Source organism: Gigantopelta aegis, chromosome 15, assembly GCF_016097555.1.
Source record: "Gigantopelta aegis isolate Gae_Host chromosome 15, Gae_host_genome, whole genome shotgun sequence".
NCBI classification, from domain to species: domain Eukaryota; kingdom Metazoa; phylum Mollusca; class Gastropoda; order Neomphalida; family Peltospiridae; genus Gigantopelta; species Gigantopelta aegis.
In genome coordinates, this window is record NC_054713.1 from 880,738 (window position 1) to 901,931 (window position 21,194).

The 21,194-nt window shown below is 43.3% G+C and overlaps 1 protein-coding gene across 1 annotated transcript in view; it reads right to left on the bottom strand.

The window, feature by feature from the left end:
* Window positions 1–8,290, bottom strand: part of LOC121390252 — a 137,312-nt gene extending 129,022 nt beyond the window's left edge. Inside the window, exon 1 of the mRNA XM_041522036.1 lies at window positions 8,161–8,290. Coding sequence (XP_041377970.1) covers window positions 8,161–8,290 — 130 coding nt within the window. The remainder of the gene's footprint in view (window positions 1–8,160) is intronic.
* Between the last annotated feature and the right edge of the window lie 12,904 nt (window positions 8,291–21,194).

Sequence of the window (21,194 nt, forward strand, 5' to 3'; positions counted from 1 at the left end):
CGTTCTGTACAGAGCTGTCCTGACTACATATATTTTTTGTATATTTACACACGCACACGTTATATATTTTATTGAGTATAATCCGAAATATACATATATTTTCTTTATATACAAAATATATATTTATTTTCTTTACTGTTAATGTGTTTTCCACCATATCTAAGTATACTAGACCGCCCTGTGTAGGAACGTCCTGTACAGAACCGGTAAGGTTTTGGTCCCTTATGCGTTCACTGGCTTCCCTCCTACAAAATGTGCCGAACAAACCCTCGTACTTAGAGTAGCATTAAAATCGTTTTCTACGTGAAACGATTACCCACAAACGTTTCCGATATCCATTGGCTGGATATCGATGGAAGGATAACGAATTTCCCGGACATATGCGGTTGGAACAGTTAATAATTTAACAATGGTCGTGGCCTCCCATTGCTTTTGCCCCCCAATTTGCAGATAGGTCTATTTTGGCGAGATCTCGCGAAATCTCGCGGTTTGCGTCCTCGGGTAATTCCGCAACGGGCACATGCGCAGTGGAATGTGAAAGAAGTCTATTCTCGCCATTTTGTAATGCAACAGTAGCTAAACCGTGCTATTTTTATCCGTATTTGACGTCGGTAGGAGCCCGTCAAAAGTGTCCCACTTTCAAAATACTGGGTTTATTTTTAACTTGGAAAAGCCAGCGTCGCGAATCCAATGCGGAGTGCGGCGTCTTATATGCACCAAATGTGATTGGATTAACTCTTCTAAATGCTTAAATACTAAAAAATATTCCAGGGACTGCCACTTTAACCATCTTTTTAACGTCATATAACTGTAAATAAAATGTGCTGAGTGCGTCGTTAAAGCAGCAGTATCCGGAATATTTTTATTATTTAAGCATATAGAACAGAAAATCCAATTACGTTTGGTGCATATATGACGCCGCACTCCGCATTGGTTTCACTACGCTGGCTTATCCAGGTCAAAAACGAAGCCATGACTTTGAAAGTGGAACACTTTTGATGGGCGCCTACCGATCTCGGTTTTCATTGGCTTATCACAAGTATAGAATTCCCCAACAAGAGATCACGTGAGATTTCGCAATTTTTAACAAATTTAACTGTCTTGATTGAGGGGTCGTCTCATATCTCCAAAACATATTTATATCCATAGAGGTATGGTACAACGCCTTTCCAGGGGTCGGTGGGTGGAGGATTTGCCTTGAAATTTTGACAGTGGCCAGCTGTTACATGTAAGGGGTTCTTAGAGGGTACTGTGTTCGATTTACGTAACGTTTTTCAAGACTATATGTTATTTTTATTCATTACTTAGACCTAAAAAGGTGTTTTTTGGAAATGCGCGGTCAGTCTAGGATCGATCCCCATCGGCGGGTAAATAAAAGACCATGGTCTGTGGGATGGTACATATAAACGATCCCTTGCTAAAAAAAAATGTAGCGGTTTCCAAGGCGCGTGTGCAGGGATTTCAGCGGGGTTGGGGTTATAGACTATGTTGAGCGAAGTTTATATGAGACCATGTCCCCCCCCCCCCCCCCCAAAATACATTTCGATTTTTTTTAAGCTTGGGCAAGTAAGGGTATCGACCTCCAATACCCTCCCCCTGTACATGCACCCGATTCCTCTCTAAGATTATATGTCAAAATTACCAAATGTTAGACATCCAACAGCAGATGGAAGGAAGGATAGGATATGTTATTTACGGTTGTATGGGGTCGGATGATTATAAAATCAATATGCTTTATCTTTGATTCCGTTAAACAAACCCACCCCCCACCCCCGAAAACTGTACCCTTTCCAAACGAAATAATATTTATTTGAATTTGTCGATTTTAACACGTAAAATTAAGAAGTGAAAACGTTCATTGTCTACTTCAGTATAATTTATTTAAAAAATATATACATGATTAATGTGTTACTAGTATACAAACTAAACTTTGAAAGTTCTACTAACACTTTATAAAATATCAATTCTGAAATAGGAAGGTACGACTGTCGATAATATATACTACTCAAAAGAATTTAAAGGTCAGACGATATTTTCGACATTATTTTCTGAATGTCAATTATATTAGCTAGACCATAATGTCACGCATGGTATTGTTCCATTTTGACGAAAGTGGGTCTAAGCAACCCATAAATGAATTAAAATCCACTGTCATTGACACTGTCGACTAGTTCTAATGGCGAAAACATGCTTACATTTACACGTAAATTAGGGCGAAAGCGAAAGGTCTGCTAAGTGCCCATAACTTGCTTTTTCACAAAGCGCTTCATTTGCACGCTTTGCACGTGTATTCCATGTTCCCAATGCTGAATTTCTGTATAATTGGAGCTTGCGTTCGTGTACAGTGCACACTCCAAATTCGACAATGGTACGACTTCAACTGACTATCGAAGATCGAGGAAGGGCTATTGCTTGGTTTCAGGATGGCAATACACAAAGAAATGTTGCTCTGAGACTTGGTGTCAGTCAGAGTGTCGTTGGCCGACTGTGGCAACGGTACCTAGCAACGAATTCTGTTCGAAATCGTCCACGTTCGGGAAGACCCCGAAGCACTACAAATAGAAAGGACCGCTACATCACCAATATGGCTCTACGTCAACGCACAACCACTGCACGCCGATTACGTGACAATCTGCGGACTGCGACTGGAACTCGAGTGTCTGATCAAACCATACGCAATCGTCTGAGAGCCAATAATCTACGCTGCCGTCGCCAGGCTGTTCGACCACCACTCCTACCACGTCACAGAACGGCCAGACGTCACTGGTGCACGCTTCATCTGAGACAAACCCTACAATTTGAAATCGGCAAACGCACGTGTTAACTGAAACTGACAACAGGCTGTCGTTTGTGCTTTGCCGAGCTATGGCGGCACAGGCGACGAATCAAGCGTATACGTTTGACGATATCCGTTCATAGCGAACACACACGACTTTTTTAAAAGTGCATTTGAGCTTGCATTTCACATTTGTACATGATGTTATAATATGGTAACCAGAGAATGTAACTTTAAATAAAATATTTCTATTTCTGAACATCTTTACTGTACAGTGTTCCTGGGAACATGCGCCTGATCCTCCCTACAAATATCACTTCCTTTTGGAGCGCCGCTCATTTGTCTTCGGCAAATCGAAACTTTCCCTGTTTAGAACTAGTGACCCCCCTTTACACAATCATAGATCCGACCCAGCAGAAAACGGTAACACGGTTTCACTGACAGCACATATTCTTTTTGTCAACATTTTAAATGCGTCCTGTAGGCATCTGTGATACTACACAGTTTCTGTTTAACACATACCATATGGAGTTTTAGATTTGCGGGTGTTATTGTCTATTTGACGCTCGGTAAACAATGTAATTACTCAATCACATTATAGGACATACACACCATCAGTTTACACGTGATGTTCATGCTTCATGCGGCGTGTATTGGTTTTATCTTCACCGCATAGTTTGACTATATTATCGGTCTCTACCTGCTTGAAGGTTGTATTATTGGTATGTTATATTGCTATACGTCAGTGTGTTCATCGACAGACAACGCTTTCAGTGTTTACACTAGTTGGGTTTACGGACCATTTTAATCGTTTTATATTGATCGGTATTCAGTGGCGTAGCGTGGGCGGGGCCATCGGGGCGGTTGCTCAGGGCGCAAAATTCTGGACTGGTGGAAGGGATTCGGGGAGTGCTAACGGTCCACTGGTTAGGGGGCGCAATACTTGCCTTTCCCCGGGCGCCATTTTCCGAGCGCCTTGCCCCGGGCGCCTTAACGTGAGCGCCTTGCCCCGAGCGTCTTTCCCCGGGCGCCTTAACGGGAGCGCCTTGCCCCGAGCGTCTTTCCCCGGGCGCTGGCAACCCACGCTACGTTTAAAGTCGCAGACCCTACAGTATTGCTAGTATCAGACTACCATCTGCCAGCACAAATTTGGCCAACGTTCTTCTGTCACGACTTCTTCGACTGTCCAGTTGCTAGTCTGAGCGCTCTTACAACTCAATTCTCGTAGTGTAACCCATTAGTTGTTAATCTGAGCGCACCCGTCGTAAGTCGGGAGTTGGGCGGGAATTATAACGCAACCGCCGAGTTGGCCAACTTCGTCGTGACAGTTGGTAGTCTGAGCCAAGTTTGGTTAATCTGCAAACCTGTAACATGTTTAGATAAAGTCTGTTTGTTTTGTTTAACGACACCACTAGAGCACATTGATTTATTAATCATCGGCTGTTGGATTTCAAACATTTGGTAATTTTGACATAATTAGAGAGGAAACCTGCTTTATTTTTTCATTAGTAGCAAAGGATATTTTATATGCACCATCCCACAGACAGGATAACACATACAACGGCCTTTGATATACCAGTTCTGTTTTGATAAAGTTACAAGTGAAACGAAGATTCTGTGAAGTTGAAATGGGGGGGGGGGGGGGGGGGGGCGTACCCTCTAAAAATAGACTAGAGCTCGTCTATAACCGTTACTTCTCCGAGGTACGTTGGTTTTTAGAAAAATGCATTTTGTGACATTACAAACACCAGGATGAGCATAAATATTTATGATGTACAGTAATGGATATTCAAAACAATAAAATATAAGTAATGTCATTTAATTAACAAAAACCAGCTTTAGTAGTGAAAAGAAAGAAAGAAAGAAATGTTTTATTTAATGACGCACTCAACACATTTTATTTATGGTTATATGGCGTCAGACATATGATTAAGGACCACACATGGGCTACTCTTTTCGATTAGCAGCAAGGGTTCTTTTATATGCACCATCCCACAGATAGGGTAGTACATACCACGGCGTTTGATATACCAGTCGTGGTGCATTGGCTGAAACGAGAAATAGCCCAATGGGCCCACCGACGGGGATCGATCCCAGACCGATCGCGCATCGAGCGAGCACTTTACCATCTGGCTACTTCCCGGCCCTCTTTAATAGTGAGACATACATCGTAGACTTTGAAAACTTGCTTCTGTTGTGCTAGGTTCAGACTGTCAACTGCCAGCACTGCCCAACCTTGAGCGCTCTTACAGCTCGATTTTCGTCGTATAACCCATTAGTTGTTAATCTGAGCTCACCGGTCGTAAGCCGGGAGTTGGGAAAAATTACAACGCAACCGTCGAGTTGGCCAACTTCGTCGTGACAGTTGGTAGCAAAATCTGTAACATATTTAGATAAAGTTACCATAACGTGAAATGACAGTCTGAGCCAAATCTGTAACATATTTAGATAGTGTTACCATAGCGTGAAATGACAGTCTGAGCCAAATCTGTAACATATTTAGATAATGTTACCATAGAGTGAAATGACAGTCGGTGACGTTGAAACAGAGAAATACCCTCTAAAAACAGACTAGAGCTCGCATATAACCGTTACTTCTTCGAGGTACGTACATTTTTAGAATTATGAAAAATGCATTTCGTGACATTACAAACACCAGGATGACCACAAACACTCCGGTGGTACGGAAACAGATATTGTTTCTAAACTACGAAACACGAGTAAGGTATCATTTCAGTTGTCACGCCGTAGTGTTTAAAAACTAGGTTATGTCGCTTTAACTGACGATGTTTTTTTGTTGTGGTGCGGTGTCATAAATATTCATCGCGTTCAATTCAATTTACTAATCACCCGACACGAAGGGACACTGAGTGGCGATGGGGCCATCTAGTGGGTGAGATGGGAGGGAAGTCGTGTTTTTGCTTTCCTTAATGCTGGCCCTGGTCTTTGTGCATAGGAAACGGATCCAGTCAGTTGAAGTCGTTGCCTCATCCACCCAATCACACTGACTGACATTAAAGTGCATCGTGACTTCTCGTTGACTGTGTTCAACCTGTATCCGACCTACTGCTTTGCCCTTCTCATCATTAGTCAAAACATGACACATTTTCAACTGAAGTGTGCGTGAATATGTGGATGGCAATCATGCACACTTTTATACCTATGGTGAGAACGCATTGCACGGGCACAACATACAGAATTTCAAACATGGGTGCGTTGAGATAACCCATTTGTTCGGGTGATAGTAGGTGCATGTGTCTGCATAACTTTTACCATTTTGTTGTGGCCTCTAACCGGAAGTACCATTACTCATATTGAAATCCAAATGCTACTTAGGAACCTCACTCTGGGCCTAATCCACGAAGGCCATACATTCCTTCTTTCATAATTAGTGTGTTGGACGAGTATCGTTAACATGTGTAGTATTAACAGTATGACAATATACCCTTCAATAGTGACGCTGAGTATAGATAAATAGTCATCATAGATGTATATAGATAGACAGACAGACAGACAGAGCGAGCAAGGATTGGAGGAAGGTAGTAGAGAGAACGGAATAATGAGAGAGTCAGAGTGTTTCAGAGAAAGGGAAGGACAGAGATACAGACAGACAGACAGTGGCAGACAGACAGAGATACAGACAGACAGACATACAGTGACAGACAGACATAGATACAGACAGACATACAGACAGTAACAGACAGACAGAGTGACATACAGTTACAGACAGAGTGACAGACAGTGACTGACAGACAGACAGAGTGACAGACAGACATACATACAGTTATAGACAGACATAGTGACAGACAGACAGACAGACGGACATACAGTGACATACAGACATACAGTGACAGACAGTGACAGACATACAGTGACATGCATACAGACTGACAGACAGAAAGACAGACGGAAAGACAGACAGACATACAGTGACAGAGTGACATACATACAGACAGAGTGACAGACATACAGACATACAGAGTGACAGACAGACAGACAAAGTGACAGACATACAGAGTGACAGACATACAGACAGAGTGGCAGACATACAGATAGACAGAGTGACAGACATACAGATGACAGAGAGTGACAGACATACAGTGACAGACAGACATACAGTGACAGACAGACAGAGTGACATACATACAGAGTGTCAGACATAGTGACAGACGGATAGATATACAGACATACAGTGACAGACAGACATACAGTGACAGACAGTGACAGACATACAGACAGACAGACATACAAAGTGACAGACATATAGACAGACAGAGTGATACAGTGACAGACAGTGACAGAGTGACAGGCTTACAGACAGACAGAATGACAGACATACAGTGACAGACAGACATACAGTGACAGACAGACATACAGTGACAGACAGACAGTGACAGACAGACAGACAGACGAGATGGTGTATCTGCTGCCATCACACAGATTATTATGTTTCCGAACAGGCAGGTACAAAACTTTCCCGGAGTAACAGAGAGACAGACATACAGTGACAGACAGACAGACAGACGAGATGGTGTATCTGCTGCCATCACACAGATTATTATGTTTCCGAACAGGCAGGTACAACACTTTCCCGGAGTAACAGAGAGACAGACATACAGTGACAGACAGACAGACAGACGAGATGGTGTATCTGCTGCCATCACACAGATTATTATGTTTCCAAACAGGCAGGTACAAAACGTTCCCGGAGTAACAGAATACGGTCTGTCATGAGACACCGGTTAGGACGAACCGCCCACCCCACCCCATCCCCCCAAAAACCCAGAAAACCCTTAACAAAAAATAAGACAAAGTTAAAAGAGAGAGAGAGAGAGAGAGAGAGAGAGAGAGAGAGAGAGAGAGAGATTTACTTTTAGTGATTTCTAGTTACGCTGGCATACAATTTTATATTAAAAAGCCGACAATAAGTGGGATACGACTGCATGAATAAACTACTTGACCGGTCATATTAATTGTATTTCATGCTGTCGGAGGTACAAGATAGAGAGATGGTGGGGGAGGCAAAGAGAGGGAGAAAGAAAGTGACAAGACGTCGATGATGCATTATACTCCTCTAATTGGCTTATTCTCCCATCCCAAATAGTGCCACACGACTGATATATATATCAACGGTCGTATTGTGTGTGGCAATATACACGACGGTTACAAATGTTATATTAGCATATTTAATACCGCTTCAATCCAGACGACGTTATGTTAGCATCGTGAGGGTCTATAACCCTGATTCACTGTCCGGTGTCTTGTCTACAGAGGAGAGCTGATCCGTCTGTGCCAGTACCGGCACCAAGCAACCTTTCTGCGCCTGCTGTAAACGTAATATGGACGTCTTCAGAATTCGCACACGGATGTTCACACATTCCTACTCTGAGCTTCCAACCATTCCGAGAATGTCACGATACCTCCCCACACCCCCACCTTGGGGGCTGTACTTAAAGAATTCGGCCGTTTGCTCAAATACAGGATACAGCACGACGGTAACGCGGCTATTGTCATCCTCAAAAACGGTGACAATAAGCCGCGTTCATCTTCCAGTAGGAGGAGAAGGCGTCCTAAGGCGGAACGGGGGGGGGGGGGGAGGGCCTTCTGCTTCGTCGCCCCCCCCCACCACTCGGATGTGGCCCACGCCAGGAGCGGCAAAGAGGGGACCAAAGCTGTCAGCTCCACTGACAGTGGCGGTCCCTTATACAACGGCACCATCACTCCACAGGTTGTTGTTCAGCATGCTGAACGTGAAACCAAGAAACGGAAAGTCTCGGAGAAGGACCCACCGAGACCTCAGTCCGAATCTTGGAGGATCGCCTGCAATAAGCTGCCAACCAAGTACCGCGGAGCTGTTAGGGGAGGGGGGGGGGGGGGGAGTATACCCACTTCTCTCTGCTCGGCCCCTACAAGGAGACACGTTGGCGACCTTTACCATCAGGTCTGGGGCGGCGGTACCAGTTGCACCTATACAGACTCAGTGACACGTATACCGACAAGAACTGCTGGAATCAGTCATGGATAATGCACTGACCCACCGCATTATCAAGCTGATCCTACCAGGGGACTATCTAGCAGTACTTGTTGTTACATCGACCTGGTCAAGGCCTTACCGAAATTCAGAATCGATCGCCCCATCACCTCGCGGCCAACTTCTCCAAGAACGTTTGCCTCCAGGTAAGGGCTTAGTCGGACTTTACATTTTTTGGCCGGTGTTCAAAAATTTATGTTCATTTTTTTTGTAAACAGTCCGACGCTCTTTATTTTGGCAGCTCGTCTAAATTGCTTAAATCACTTTAAAACCTTTTCGGCCGAGCTTTTTAAACTTTATGTTTGGACTTGGGTTTTTTCCAAACATGAGTAGAATGAGTCAATTACTTTTGGTCTTAGGTCTCTGACCTAACTTTCCTGTCTGTTGGATGGTGCATATAAAAGAACCCTTGCTGCTATCGAAAAGAGTAGCCCACTAAGTGGCGACAGCGGGCTTCCTCTCTCAATATTTGTGTGGTCCTTAACCACATGTCCGACGCCATATAACCGAAAATAAAATGTCTTGAGTGCGTCGTTAACTAAAACATTTCTTTCTTTCTTTCTTTCTTTCTTTCTGACCTAACTTCTAAATTTGTATTCCAAATTCCGCCCACCTCAAACTTACCTCCTTCCCCCTTCCTGGCCCGGACTTCGTCATTGGCGATGTCAGAGGTTAAGCCCGTGACAGGCGTGTTCGAAACCTTCGTGGTATAATAATGAGCACGTAAAAACAATTTCACGTTCACGTTCACGGATGTTCATTGAATATTTCAAGTAAGTATTGTACAGTAATCTGCTCTGTAAAGAGACTATTTCGAGTTGCAGGTGATCGAAAATCCCATCGCCCAACGCCCGTGCCAAGTGGAATTTTCATGTCGGGCAAGTAATAATCCATTGTAAGATGTTTCCAACTAACGGAGTCTTTTTGGCGACTACAATTACATCACAATATTTGTTTCTTGTTTAGAAGACCAGTGTCTGTATATTCCGTATGTTTGTGGTCGTGTGCTGATGTTTATTGTAGTCATTGTTCATTTTACTTCGTAATATATACATGTTATTATACGAGTGTCGGGATTCCTGTACTGCCCGAGATAAACCTCGGACAATTGAGTATCATTTCACCCGGGACATAAATATGATATGAAATAGAAGCTCGTTTAATATCCTATAATTTCGTACGAAATTACTAGACGGTAAAATCTGGTTTGGGCTACTAGAAACATTAGAACGACAACCAACACCTTGTTTATTAACATTATTCAGTATGTAATTTTATCCGTCAAAAAGGCTGTGTTAATTGGTATTATTCAGTCTCCAAAATTTCCAAACGGACGGGACGTAGCCTAGTGGTAAAGCGCTCGCTTGGTGCGCGGTCGGTCTGGGATTGATCCCCGTCGGTGAGCCCATTGGGCTATTTCTCGTTCCAACCAGTGCACCACGACTGGTATATCAAAGGCCGTGGTATGTGCTATCATGTCTGTGGGATGGTGCATATAAAAGATCCCTTGCTACTAATCGAAAAGAGTAGCCCATGAAGTGGCGACAGCGGGTTTCCTCTCTCAATATCTGTGTGGTCCTTAACCATATGTCTGACGTCATATAACCGTAAATAAAATGTGTTGAGTACGTCGTTAAATAAAACATTTCCTTCCTTCCTTCCACAATTTCCACGGCTATTTCATGATCATGTTACGGCGCTAATCACCTCTGTCTCCGACAAAAGAAAGAAGCAATCTGCCACGCCCAAAAGGTTCTTTAATTAATGTCGTGTCCATGGGAACCAAACACCAAGGTAAACGTCATCAGCGAAGTGTACGGCCTGCTGATGTTTAGCATGAGCAACAGGTATGAGGACCTGACACAATCACTAATATAGCGACACTAATATAGTGTATTACATCGAACCACGGAACTGGCCACACGTTAATAACATAATGTTCAAGTATTGATCTTTCGCTATAATATGCACTGTAGATTATACCTCTGATTAATAAGCAGGGCTGGTCGGGCAAATGGCCGCAAGAGGGCGGTGATAAAGGTGGGACAATATGATCTATTTCTGCTTGACTGGCAAGTCCGACGTTTATGTGCTCATGTATATATGTTGATCCAGTAGCAGTAGCGATGGTATATATATATATATATATATATATATATATATATATATATATATATATATATATATATATTCACGGGAAAAAGTTCCCGTGCATCATTAAAATTTCAGCGAGACGTATATTTATAAAAAAATTAAATATTGTGTTTTACATAGATGTATTATTTATTTGTCAAAAGTACATTGATCCCCTCCTGTCTTCTGAACCTGTAATGCAGTCTACACAATGCTTGGTGCGCCGTCGGTGACGATATAACAGAACAACGTATTGACGTCATGTCATGGTCGTACTTTGTGATCACCTAATCGGTTGCGTAAAGTTTTTCCACTGATTGGCCTTAACTCAGGGATGTATTGGGATGTTAAAATTGACATTTCCAAATGATTGACGATTGGTTAACCTGACGTCACGTGTCGACTCCCTAAACATGGAAGATCCCTAGTATTCCTAAACTGTCGAGAACATCTCCGCAGACACTGCATAGTTTTCTGATGAACACCAATGAACACCAAAATGAATAGCAACAACGTTTGTGCCGTTATAACTGCAATGATGCCCATCTTTCGAAGAAGTTAATTTTCTTGGAGGCGTGACATCACACTGACGACGATCAGATGCCAAAAAAAAGTACTATTCTGAGTGATGAGAATCCATACAATTGTTTTAGAGTCCAATGATAAGATGTATGTGTGTGTGCGCCCCCCCCCCCCCCCCCCCCCCCCCCCCCCGCCCCTCCCCCCCCCACACTTTTTGGCACCCTCCTACTCCACTGAGATATAGTTATTGTCTTTGAATGGCTTCAAAGACGATTTCTCATATTACAAGAATTATATAGTAATGTTTTGTATGGTTTTTAAAAAAAATATATATACATTTGAAAAACCCATCTTAGGCTCCCAAATCCCCGGTAGCTACGGACCTGTTAAGGCTCATATAGACTGGATGAGGCGCGTGCGTTCGGCTCGATTGTTGAGACTGATGCGTCTGTCGCCATATATACGATTATGATATTGAGGCTGGCCGCTTGCTTGGTCATATACACCATATACAATTATGTCATTGAGGCTGGCCGCTTGCTTGGTCATATACACCATATACGATTATGTCATTGAGGCTGGCCGCTTGTTTGGTCATATACACCATATACGATTATGTCATTGAGGCTGGCCGGTCATATATGTCATTGAGGCTGGCCGCAGACGCACACATCGTACGTATCCAGTCTAGACTTGTATATTATTTAGACTTGTTCTAGTCGGACCGCACGGACGCGCCGCATTCGGTCTATATGAGCCTTTAAGTGGTTTTGAGATCAACAGGTTATGTTTGTTTTATGGGTTTTTTTGCGGAAAAAACAGCAAGAGATCGTTTAAAGACACTTTTGCCACAGACAATACAGACAACGGACTTTGTCCCACCTTAGGTGCATGCACCGAGGGGTCGTTTGTTGACACTTCCCCACAGTACAGACAACGGACTTTGTCCCACCTGAGGTGCTTGGACCGAGGGGTCGTTTGTTGACACTTCCTCACAGACAGTACAGACAACAGACTTTGTACCACCTGAGGTGCCTGGACCGAGGGATCGTTTGTAGACACTTCCCCACAGACAGTACAGACAACAGACTTTGTCCCACCTGAGGTGCCTGGACCGAGGGATCGTTTGTAGACACTTCCCCACAGACAGTACAGACAACGGACTTTGTCCCACCTGATGTGCATGCACCGAGGGGTCGTTTGTTGACACTTCCCCACAGACAGTACAGACAACGGACTTTGTCCCACCTGAGGTGCTTGGACCGAGGGGTCGTTTGTTAACACTTCCCCACAGACAGTACAGACTTTGTCCCACCTGAGGTGCCTGGACCGAGGGATCGTTTGTAGACACTTCCCCACAAACAGTACAGACAACAGACTTTGTCCCACCTGAGGTGCCTGGACCGAGGGATCGTTTGTAGACACTTCCCCACAGACAGTACAGACAACGGACTTGGTCCCACCTGAGGTGCTTGGACTGAGGGATCGAATCTCGTCAGTAGACCTAATCTGTGATTCGTTTGTTTTCCCATCCCAAGCCGTGCCTCCGGCCCACGACTGGTATATGCAGGAGTGATAAAATCGCCAGTACATGATCTGCTGAGGAGTGGCTGTCCTCCTATAAACGAGGCACAGGGTGGACCGAAGGAAGGAAGGAAATGTTTTATTTAACGACGCACTCAACACATTTTATTTACGGTTATATGGCGTCGGACATATGATTAAGGACCACACAGATATTGAGAGAGGAAATCCGCTGTCGCCACTTCATGGGCTACTCGTTTTTGATTAGCAGCAAGGGATCTTTTATATGCACCTTTGATATACCAGTCGTGGTGCACTGACTGGAGCGAGAAATAGCCCATGGATAGAGATTCATGGAATCAGCCACTAGTTTGCCAAATGCCCACTGGACTGCATTGTGAAGAGATACGGCCCTGATCATGTATTACGGTTTTGTCGTCCAGATATCAAAGGCCGTGATATATCATTAGTCATGTCTGTGGAATTATGGATATAAAAAATCCCTTTCTGCTAAAGGAAAATGTAGGGGATTGTGTTTTTTTAAGACCATTTAACTTACGAGTTGTTTTAAAACATTCATAGAGTGAAATAAATACGTTTCTAAAGTACGAGTTGTAAGATAAATGGTATCTAAAGAACACGAAAATGGTGGTCATTTCTTACATATCCTTAAAAACAATTTTAAAATACATTTAAACGTCTTTTTCAACTAAAACATATTTACGGAGCTTGCGCCGATGCGTCACAGAGTAATCAGTTTCAGGTTAACTTATACGTCACAAAACTATCAATTTCTGTCGATCCTATTTAATTGGATGGAATGGCTGTGGCGAATGGGTCATCACCTAGGAGCAGCCAGTCGTATGTCTTTAAATCGATAATAAACGTGCACGTGCCATTAGTATGTGTGTGACCCAAGACACTTGGTTAACCAAGCGATTACAAATGTGTGTGTGTGTGGGGGGGGGGGGGGGGGGGGCTGTCACTGCACTGGCCCATGGGTAGGGGTGGGATGGAAACCATGTATTTGAGGGCTCATAGGGGTTTCAGGGCCAAGCACAGTGCCACAATCGAGCAAATGTTTGAATTTCAGGCGGTGCTCTAGCATGAGGGTGGCTAACTGAAAATGTTCGTGGTCGACCTGTGTTGATTATTTACAAGCCACTTGTCAAGGGAGCGTACACGGTAAAAGCAGTCACCTTTATACATTGTATTTCTCACAGAATGTATTTTGACATAGAAATTGTATTGATCTGTATGAAGTAATTAACGGTAATGTGCAACGTAAAGAGTCCGGCTGATAATGTTTAATCGATGATTGACTTTGTAGGTGAAAACTGGCGATTTGCTACAGAGATCTATATAACCTACATGGTAACAATTCGGTATGCGGTTAACCCCTCTCTCTCTCTCTCTCTCTCTCTCTCTCTCTCTCTCTCTCTCTCTCTCTCTCTCTCTCTCTCTCTCTCTCTCTCTCTCTTTTGTATATACATGTATGTCTGTCTGTCTGTCTCTCTGTGTCTACCTATCTATCTATATATCTATTCTGTCGCGGTAAATTTCAAACCCTGCGGACGGAGAGCCTGAGGCAATTACGAGTCAACGTATGAAAGGCTTTCTTGTAACTGTGATAGACCTATAGTACGTCCCATCGTTCTATAAACGTGGGTGTGGGTTTTTTTGGTAGATAATTTCAGTTTGATTTGACGAAATAAGAAAAGCAACAGTGTTTTGGAAATAACAAAAATACATTGTAAAATATATTTGTGTGCAATGTACAAATCAATCGGCTCAGACATAAATAACTTGTAGTAAATTCCATAGTATAAAAAGGCATTCCCTGTGGGACGGGCTATAGTTTACAGGTGGAAAAATCTAGTAGCCAATCGGACTACCAGCTATGAGAATCTGGTAGCCTGAAAGGAATTTCGGTTGCCAAAACACCGTGGGCTATCAGTAACGTCGAGTTACAAATATATGTGGTATCCAGTTCTATATGTGGAATGTTGTATGTGCAATATCGTTCATCTCATCTTATCTTATCATCCCCTTCCTGCCCCTCCCCCCCCCCGAAAAACAACAACCACCCCAAACAAAACAAAACAAAACAAAAAAACACCAACAAAACCCACAGGCTCTACAGGAAATGGTGTAGTTAGTGTGTGTGTGTGTGTGTGTGTGTGTGTGTGTGTGTGTGTGTCTCTGTGCGTGTATGTGTGTGTGTCTGTGTTTGTGTATGTGTGTATATGTGTGTGTGTGTGTCTGTGTGTGTGTGTGTGTGTCTGTGTGTGTGTGTGTGTGTGTCTGTGTGTGTGTGTGTATGTGTGTCTGTGTGTGTGTGTCTGTATCTGTGTGTATGTGTGTCTGTGTGTGTGTGTGTGTGTGTGTATATGTGTGTGTGTATGTGTGTGTGTGTATGTGTGTCTGTGTGTGTGTGTGTGTGTGTGTGTGTGTATGTGTGTGTGTATGTGTGTATGTGTGTGTGTATGTGTGTCTGTGTGTGTGTATGTCTGTGTGTGTGTGTGTTGTGTGTGTGTATGTGTGTGTGTGTATATGTGTCTGTGTGTGTATGTGTGTCTGTGTGTGTGTATGTATGTGTATGTGTATGTGTGTATGTGTGTCTGTGTGTGTGTGTGTGTGTGTGTGTGTGTGTATGTGTGTATATATGTGAACTGAGGGTCGGGTCCTGCTCCCCTACGAAATACATTTTATAAAAAAGAAGCAATCTTGGTGTATGGGAGAGGGTATCGGACTATCGACTCGTAACCCCCCTCTCCCACCACCACCCACACCCACACTCTCCCACCACTACCCCCTGCACACTCGCCTGAAACAGACAACGAACAAGAAACAAATCTACTAAAATATTAAATTAACCAATATTATAAAAATAATACTGAAACTATTGACCTACCTGTTACTTGTAGCACCGCCCAGGTACAGAGAGTGAGCACCAGCGATCCACACCAGGAAGTGTAGCACATATTACTGCCGCAACTTACGATTCCATCCATCATTGAGCGGGAAATCGGCTGCCACGGTTCGGCGTTAAATCGACAACGCTTCCGAGCAGACGACAGGGTCGGGCGCGCGCTGTGCACGCGCAGTCTCGGTCAACGAACCTGGGACGACATTGGTTAAAGGGCGACATTTGATGACCCTCATCAGATAGATACTCGACGATATTGGAGCACCGGATTCCATAGCGCAGAGAGGTGGTGTGTTGCTCAGTCGTAGAGTGTTAACCTGGGGTGTCATGGGTCCTGGGATCGATCATCGTTGAGGGGAAGGTTTGTCTAGGTGTCTATGGATATTTTTAAATGATTTTTTATTTTCATTATTATTATTATTTTGTTTTTATTATTTATTTATTTTTGGGAGGGGGAGGGGGCACTGAGAAAAAGCCGTGGAAATTAAAAACAAATTAATTGGGATCGATCAGCATTGATGGAATCTTCGTGTTTGTATTCTGTGATAGCCAGTACACCACGGCTGGTACATCAAACGCCGTGGTATGTGATGTCCTGTCGTATAAAATATCCCTTATATTTTCGGTAATAACAGTCTTTGAAGTGATAGCGGGTTTCCTCTCTCTATGAACCAAGTGTCGAAAGACCATATAGGCTAAGGTGTCGTTAAAACATACACATGTATGACATTCCTTTCATTTTGATGACATACATCATTAAGACTGGAAGGTTTAAAGTTCGTATCCCGGTACAGGCACCAACAGTTAATTTCTGACAATAGTTACGAATCCTGAGTGACACTAATTACCTAAAACTTTGATAATCCACTCCAAGAAATATTGGTTAAAATGCAAACGAATATATACAAAACTAATAACCCAAAACGATAACATACCTTCGGACTAAACCTGAACGATCCGGCCAGTGAACTCTCATCATTGGATGGATGGCTTTAAGCTGGATGCACGTGCAAAACATGTACTATCTGACTTCCGATTTAATTTCCGACAATCTTCGTTTTATTCCGTCAGAATACATTGCTACCAATAATAAGAGGTTTATAACTGGTGGGGCAGGATATGTTCAGCTTTCACGAACACCTGATAGCATCACTGTTATTCATGAGTGCATGCCATCACTACTGTACTTTAACGTTGAATGAAATAAACACTTACGTTACACTTCATTGGAATAATTTTTACACAAACAGTGCCTAATCTTTACTAAATACAAAATCAAGAACAGGACCACATTAATGAACATTATAAAAACATATCCATACTTAAACCAAGCCCTTCAAAATGCCAAAGACAAAGACCTATTTACGACACTTAGGTCGTAAGTAGTATTGCCGTAAACATGTATATTATCGTAAGTAGTATTGTTGTAAACATGTTTATTATATACATAGCAATGAAATATATAGATCTACGGAAACCGTAAAAGTCATATCCGGTGAAAAGTCATATTTTCTCTGTATTTTAGCTACAGTGAAAATATATAAGTCGTATTTACTTTTTTGTAAAAGCGCATGATTAAATTATCTCCCTTTGTCTCGTTTCTTAGTATTTAAATTTGATGATTACCCATGCCACACTTCTCCAGCTGTCTATCATGAAGGTGGACGTATCTACCTGCGCTCTCGAGCTGCCCCCCCCCCCCCCCCCCACCTGGGGGGACTGATTGCCAGCTTCGGCCCTATGCTGGAGTTTCGGGTCACGTATACCGGGTCACGGGCGACCGTGACTTTGGTGTACGGTGACCCGCCTCCACAGAAGAGGAAAGGGGGGCCTGGAAGAGGAAGAAGAAGGAAGAAACCGGTGTTGGGGACGGCCCAGGGGGGGGACAAAGCTGGCGGCTCAACCGCCAGTGGCGCTCCCTTCTGTGACACCGCCCCCACCGAGTCCTCCGGAGAGGAAGCAACCACTCGTGGTCCCTGCATCCCCGGAACGGCCGTACACCACCCAGGACATCAAGAGGTTCGAACGGACGAGTGTGCCACCACCAACTTCTACCTCCACCCCAAAGACGACGACTCCGGTGCAGCGGTCAGTAACGACCGCTCCCGTCGAGTCGCTCCATGGACTTGTTGTTCCGGCGGCGAAAAGGAAGGCGACATCACCGACCACCCAACCAGCCAAGACAAAGCCACCGCCGGAATCCGCTCCCCCTGCTGACGACGAATGGACCATTTCCATCAGTGGACTTCGTCGTCACCTCCACCAGTACATGCAGGGGGACACGCTCCAACCACATCTACTTCGGGGAGGATTTCTAAACGCCAACTGGAAACCAATGGAGGACGGCAGCAGTTTTGAGCTCCACTCAAAGATCTTCGGTGGAACCAAGGGAATAGTCGTCACGCACAGAAGGGACCAGACCTACAGGCAGTGCATCCTGTTTTGGGAACTCGACAACAGATCGATCCACAGGATGCTCAAAGCGGTCTGCGGCCCCGACTATTCCCTGGTGGTCAAACACCTCCAACAACTTAGGAAACAGCTGCCGTCACTCCGAGACACTCCAAGCTCCCCGAAGTAGACCAACCTTACCTAGGACAGGTATCCTCCTTTTTGGGCTTAGTTGGACTTTAAACATTTTCGATCGAGTTCAAAATTCTAACGCAATTTACTTTGGCGCCCGTTCAATTGCTCAAATCACCTTAAAACCTTTTCGGCCGAGCAATCAAACTTATTTTTGGGTTTAAATTCTTAGTCCGGACATGATGTTAGGTGCAGGTATTCTCCGTAGACTTAGGTTTTCTAGTTAGACCCGAAGGAATCGAAATTCAGCCAGTCAGAACACGGCCCATTTTCGGTGTCTACTAGTCGGTCCGCGCAGTCGCTGGACACTACTAAATACTTATTCAAAATTCTGCCCACTTCAAACTCACCCCCCCCCCCCCCCTTGTCCTGGACTCAGTCACTGGCAAAGGCCAGAGATTGAGCCCAGGACAGGCGTGCATGAAACTTTCGTGGTATATATGCACGTTAAAATTATTTCAACAACGATTACCCATGCATCTGATCGTATTTGAAAAATAAAAAAATGTAATTAAAACAACTATACCTATAAAAAAGGGATACGAAGTGCAATTACGATAAAATATCTAAAACGAATTGAATACAAAGCTAAATAATGGTGACACAATGTAATGTCATCGAGTGTAAGTTTTAGATTTTAACGGCGTTCGACTCATTTTGTTTTTGTGCGAGTTTTTGGAGGATCGCTTTGTCAGGTATGTTTGCACCGCAGTATTGTTAAATAAATGTTAATAAAGATACATTTTAGTCGGATTTCTTTTTAAAAGTCTATGGTCAAATAAATTTTATGGAAAAGTTCCATAGGAAGAACTATATCATGACGTTACGTGTTTTCGATAGGATAAGCGAAAGATATTAAAAAAAAGCGAAAGATATTGTCAAAAATTAGAAAATATGTATATAATAAATAGACCATTTCATGGTATTTTTTCCGAATACGATTTTTATGTGATGTGTGAAAACCATATTTTCACACATCACTCGTTGACATAAAAATCGTATTTGAAAACCCCCATGAAATAGCCTCTATATATTATCGTAAGTAATATTGCCGTAAACATGTATATTATTGTAAGTAGTATTGTCGTAAACATGTATATTATCGTAAGTAGTATTTCCGTAAACATGTATATTATCGTAAGTCGAATTGCCGTAAACATGTATATTATCGTAAGTCGAATTGCCGTAAACATGTATATTATCGTAAGTAGTATTGCCGTAAACATGTATATTATCGTAAGTAGTATTGCCGTAAACATGTATATTATCGTAAGTAGTATTGCCGTAAACATGTATATTATCGTAAGTAGTATTGTCGTAAACATGTATATTATCGTAAGTAGTATTGCCGTAAACATGTATATTAGTGTGACTCCAATGAATGGGACGGGACGTAGCCCAGTGGTACAGCGCTCGCTCGATGCGCGGTCGGTGTGGGATCGATCCTCGCCGGTGGGCCCATTGGGCTATTTCTCGTTCCAGCCAGTGCAACACGACTGGTATATCAAAGGCCGTGGTATGTGCTACCCTGTCTGTGTGTGTGTGTGGGGGGGGGGGGTGTGTGTGCATATAAAAGACCCCTTGCTACTTATCGAAAAGAGTAGCCCATGAAGTGGCGACAGCGGGTTTCCTCTCTCAATATCTGTGTGGTCCGTAACCATATGTCTGACGCCAATGAGGGGCGGGACGTAGTCCAATGATAAAGCGCTCGCTTGATGTGCGGTCGGTTTGGGATCGATCTCCGTCGGTGGGCCCATTGGGCTATTTCTCGTTCCAGCGAGTACACCACGACTGGTATATCAAAGGTGGTGGTATGTGCTATCCTGTTTATGGGAAAATGCATCTAAAAGATCCCTTTCTGCATTAAAAAAAAGATCGCGGATTTCCTCTGATGACTATATATCAAAATTACCAAATGTTTGACATCCAATAGCCGATGATTAATGAATCAATGTGCTCTAGTGGTATCGTTAAATAAACCAAAACTATATTCCACTGAGTTCTATCCGGTGCTAACTTTGATTCGGTGAACTAAAGCTAAATCAAAACTACGGCACTGATCACGTATTGCAATTTTGTCGTTCATATTAAATTTTATAAGGTTAAATTATACTCGTGGGGGTAGCGGGGGGGGGGGGGGGGGGTTGATCGTGTTTTAGCACAGTCGGTTGAGTGCTCGTTTCAAGTGCTTGCGTTGCAAGATCGAACAACCTAGATGGATCCATTCAACTGGTTGGGTTTTTTCTCGTCCCTTCCAGTGCACCACAATTGGTCGAAGGCCGTGGAATGTGCTTTCTCATCTGTGGGAAAGTGCATATAAAAGATCCCTTGCTGCATTAGGAAAAATGTAGCGGGTTTCCTCTGATGAATACAAGTCAGAAATATCAAATGTTTGACATCCAATAGCCGGTGATTAATTAATCAATGTGCTTTAGTAGTGTAGTTAAACAAAACAAACAAACACACATACACTCGTGAGCTAAAGCGTTGTGCGATCTAATCCCTAACCTGAACGCTCAAAAAGTTCAAATTGAAAAATAATCTATACTTAGAACAATAGTGTGACAGGTATGGATTAGGCCTGGTAGATTTTGTGTTGAAATGTTGGTTCGGGCACTGGCCCAAGAAATGTCCTCTGCACGAGTTGGCCCATGTGTGGCTCGAGTCACCTTCAGCCCTCCCCTTATTGATATTGA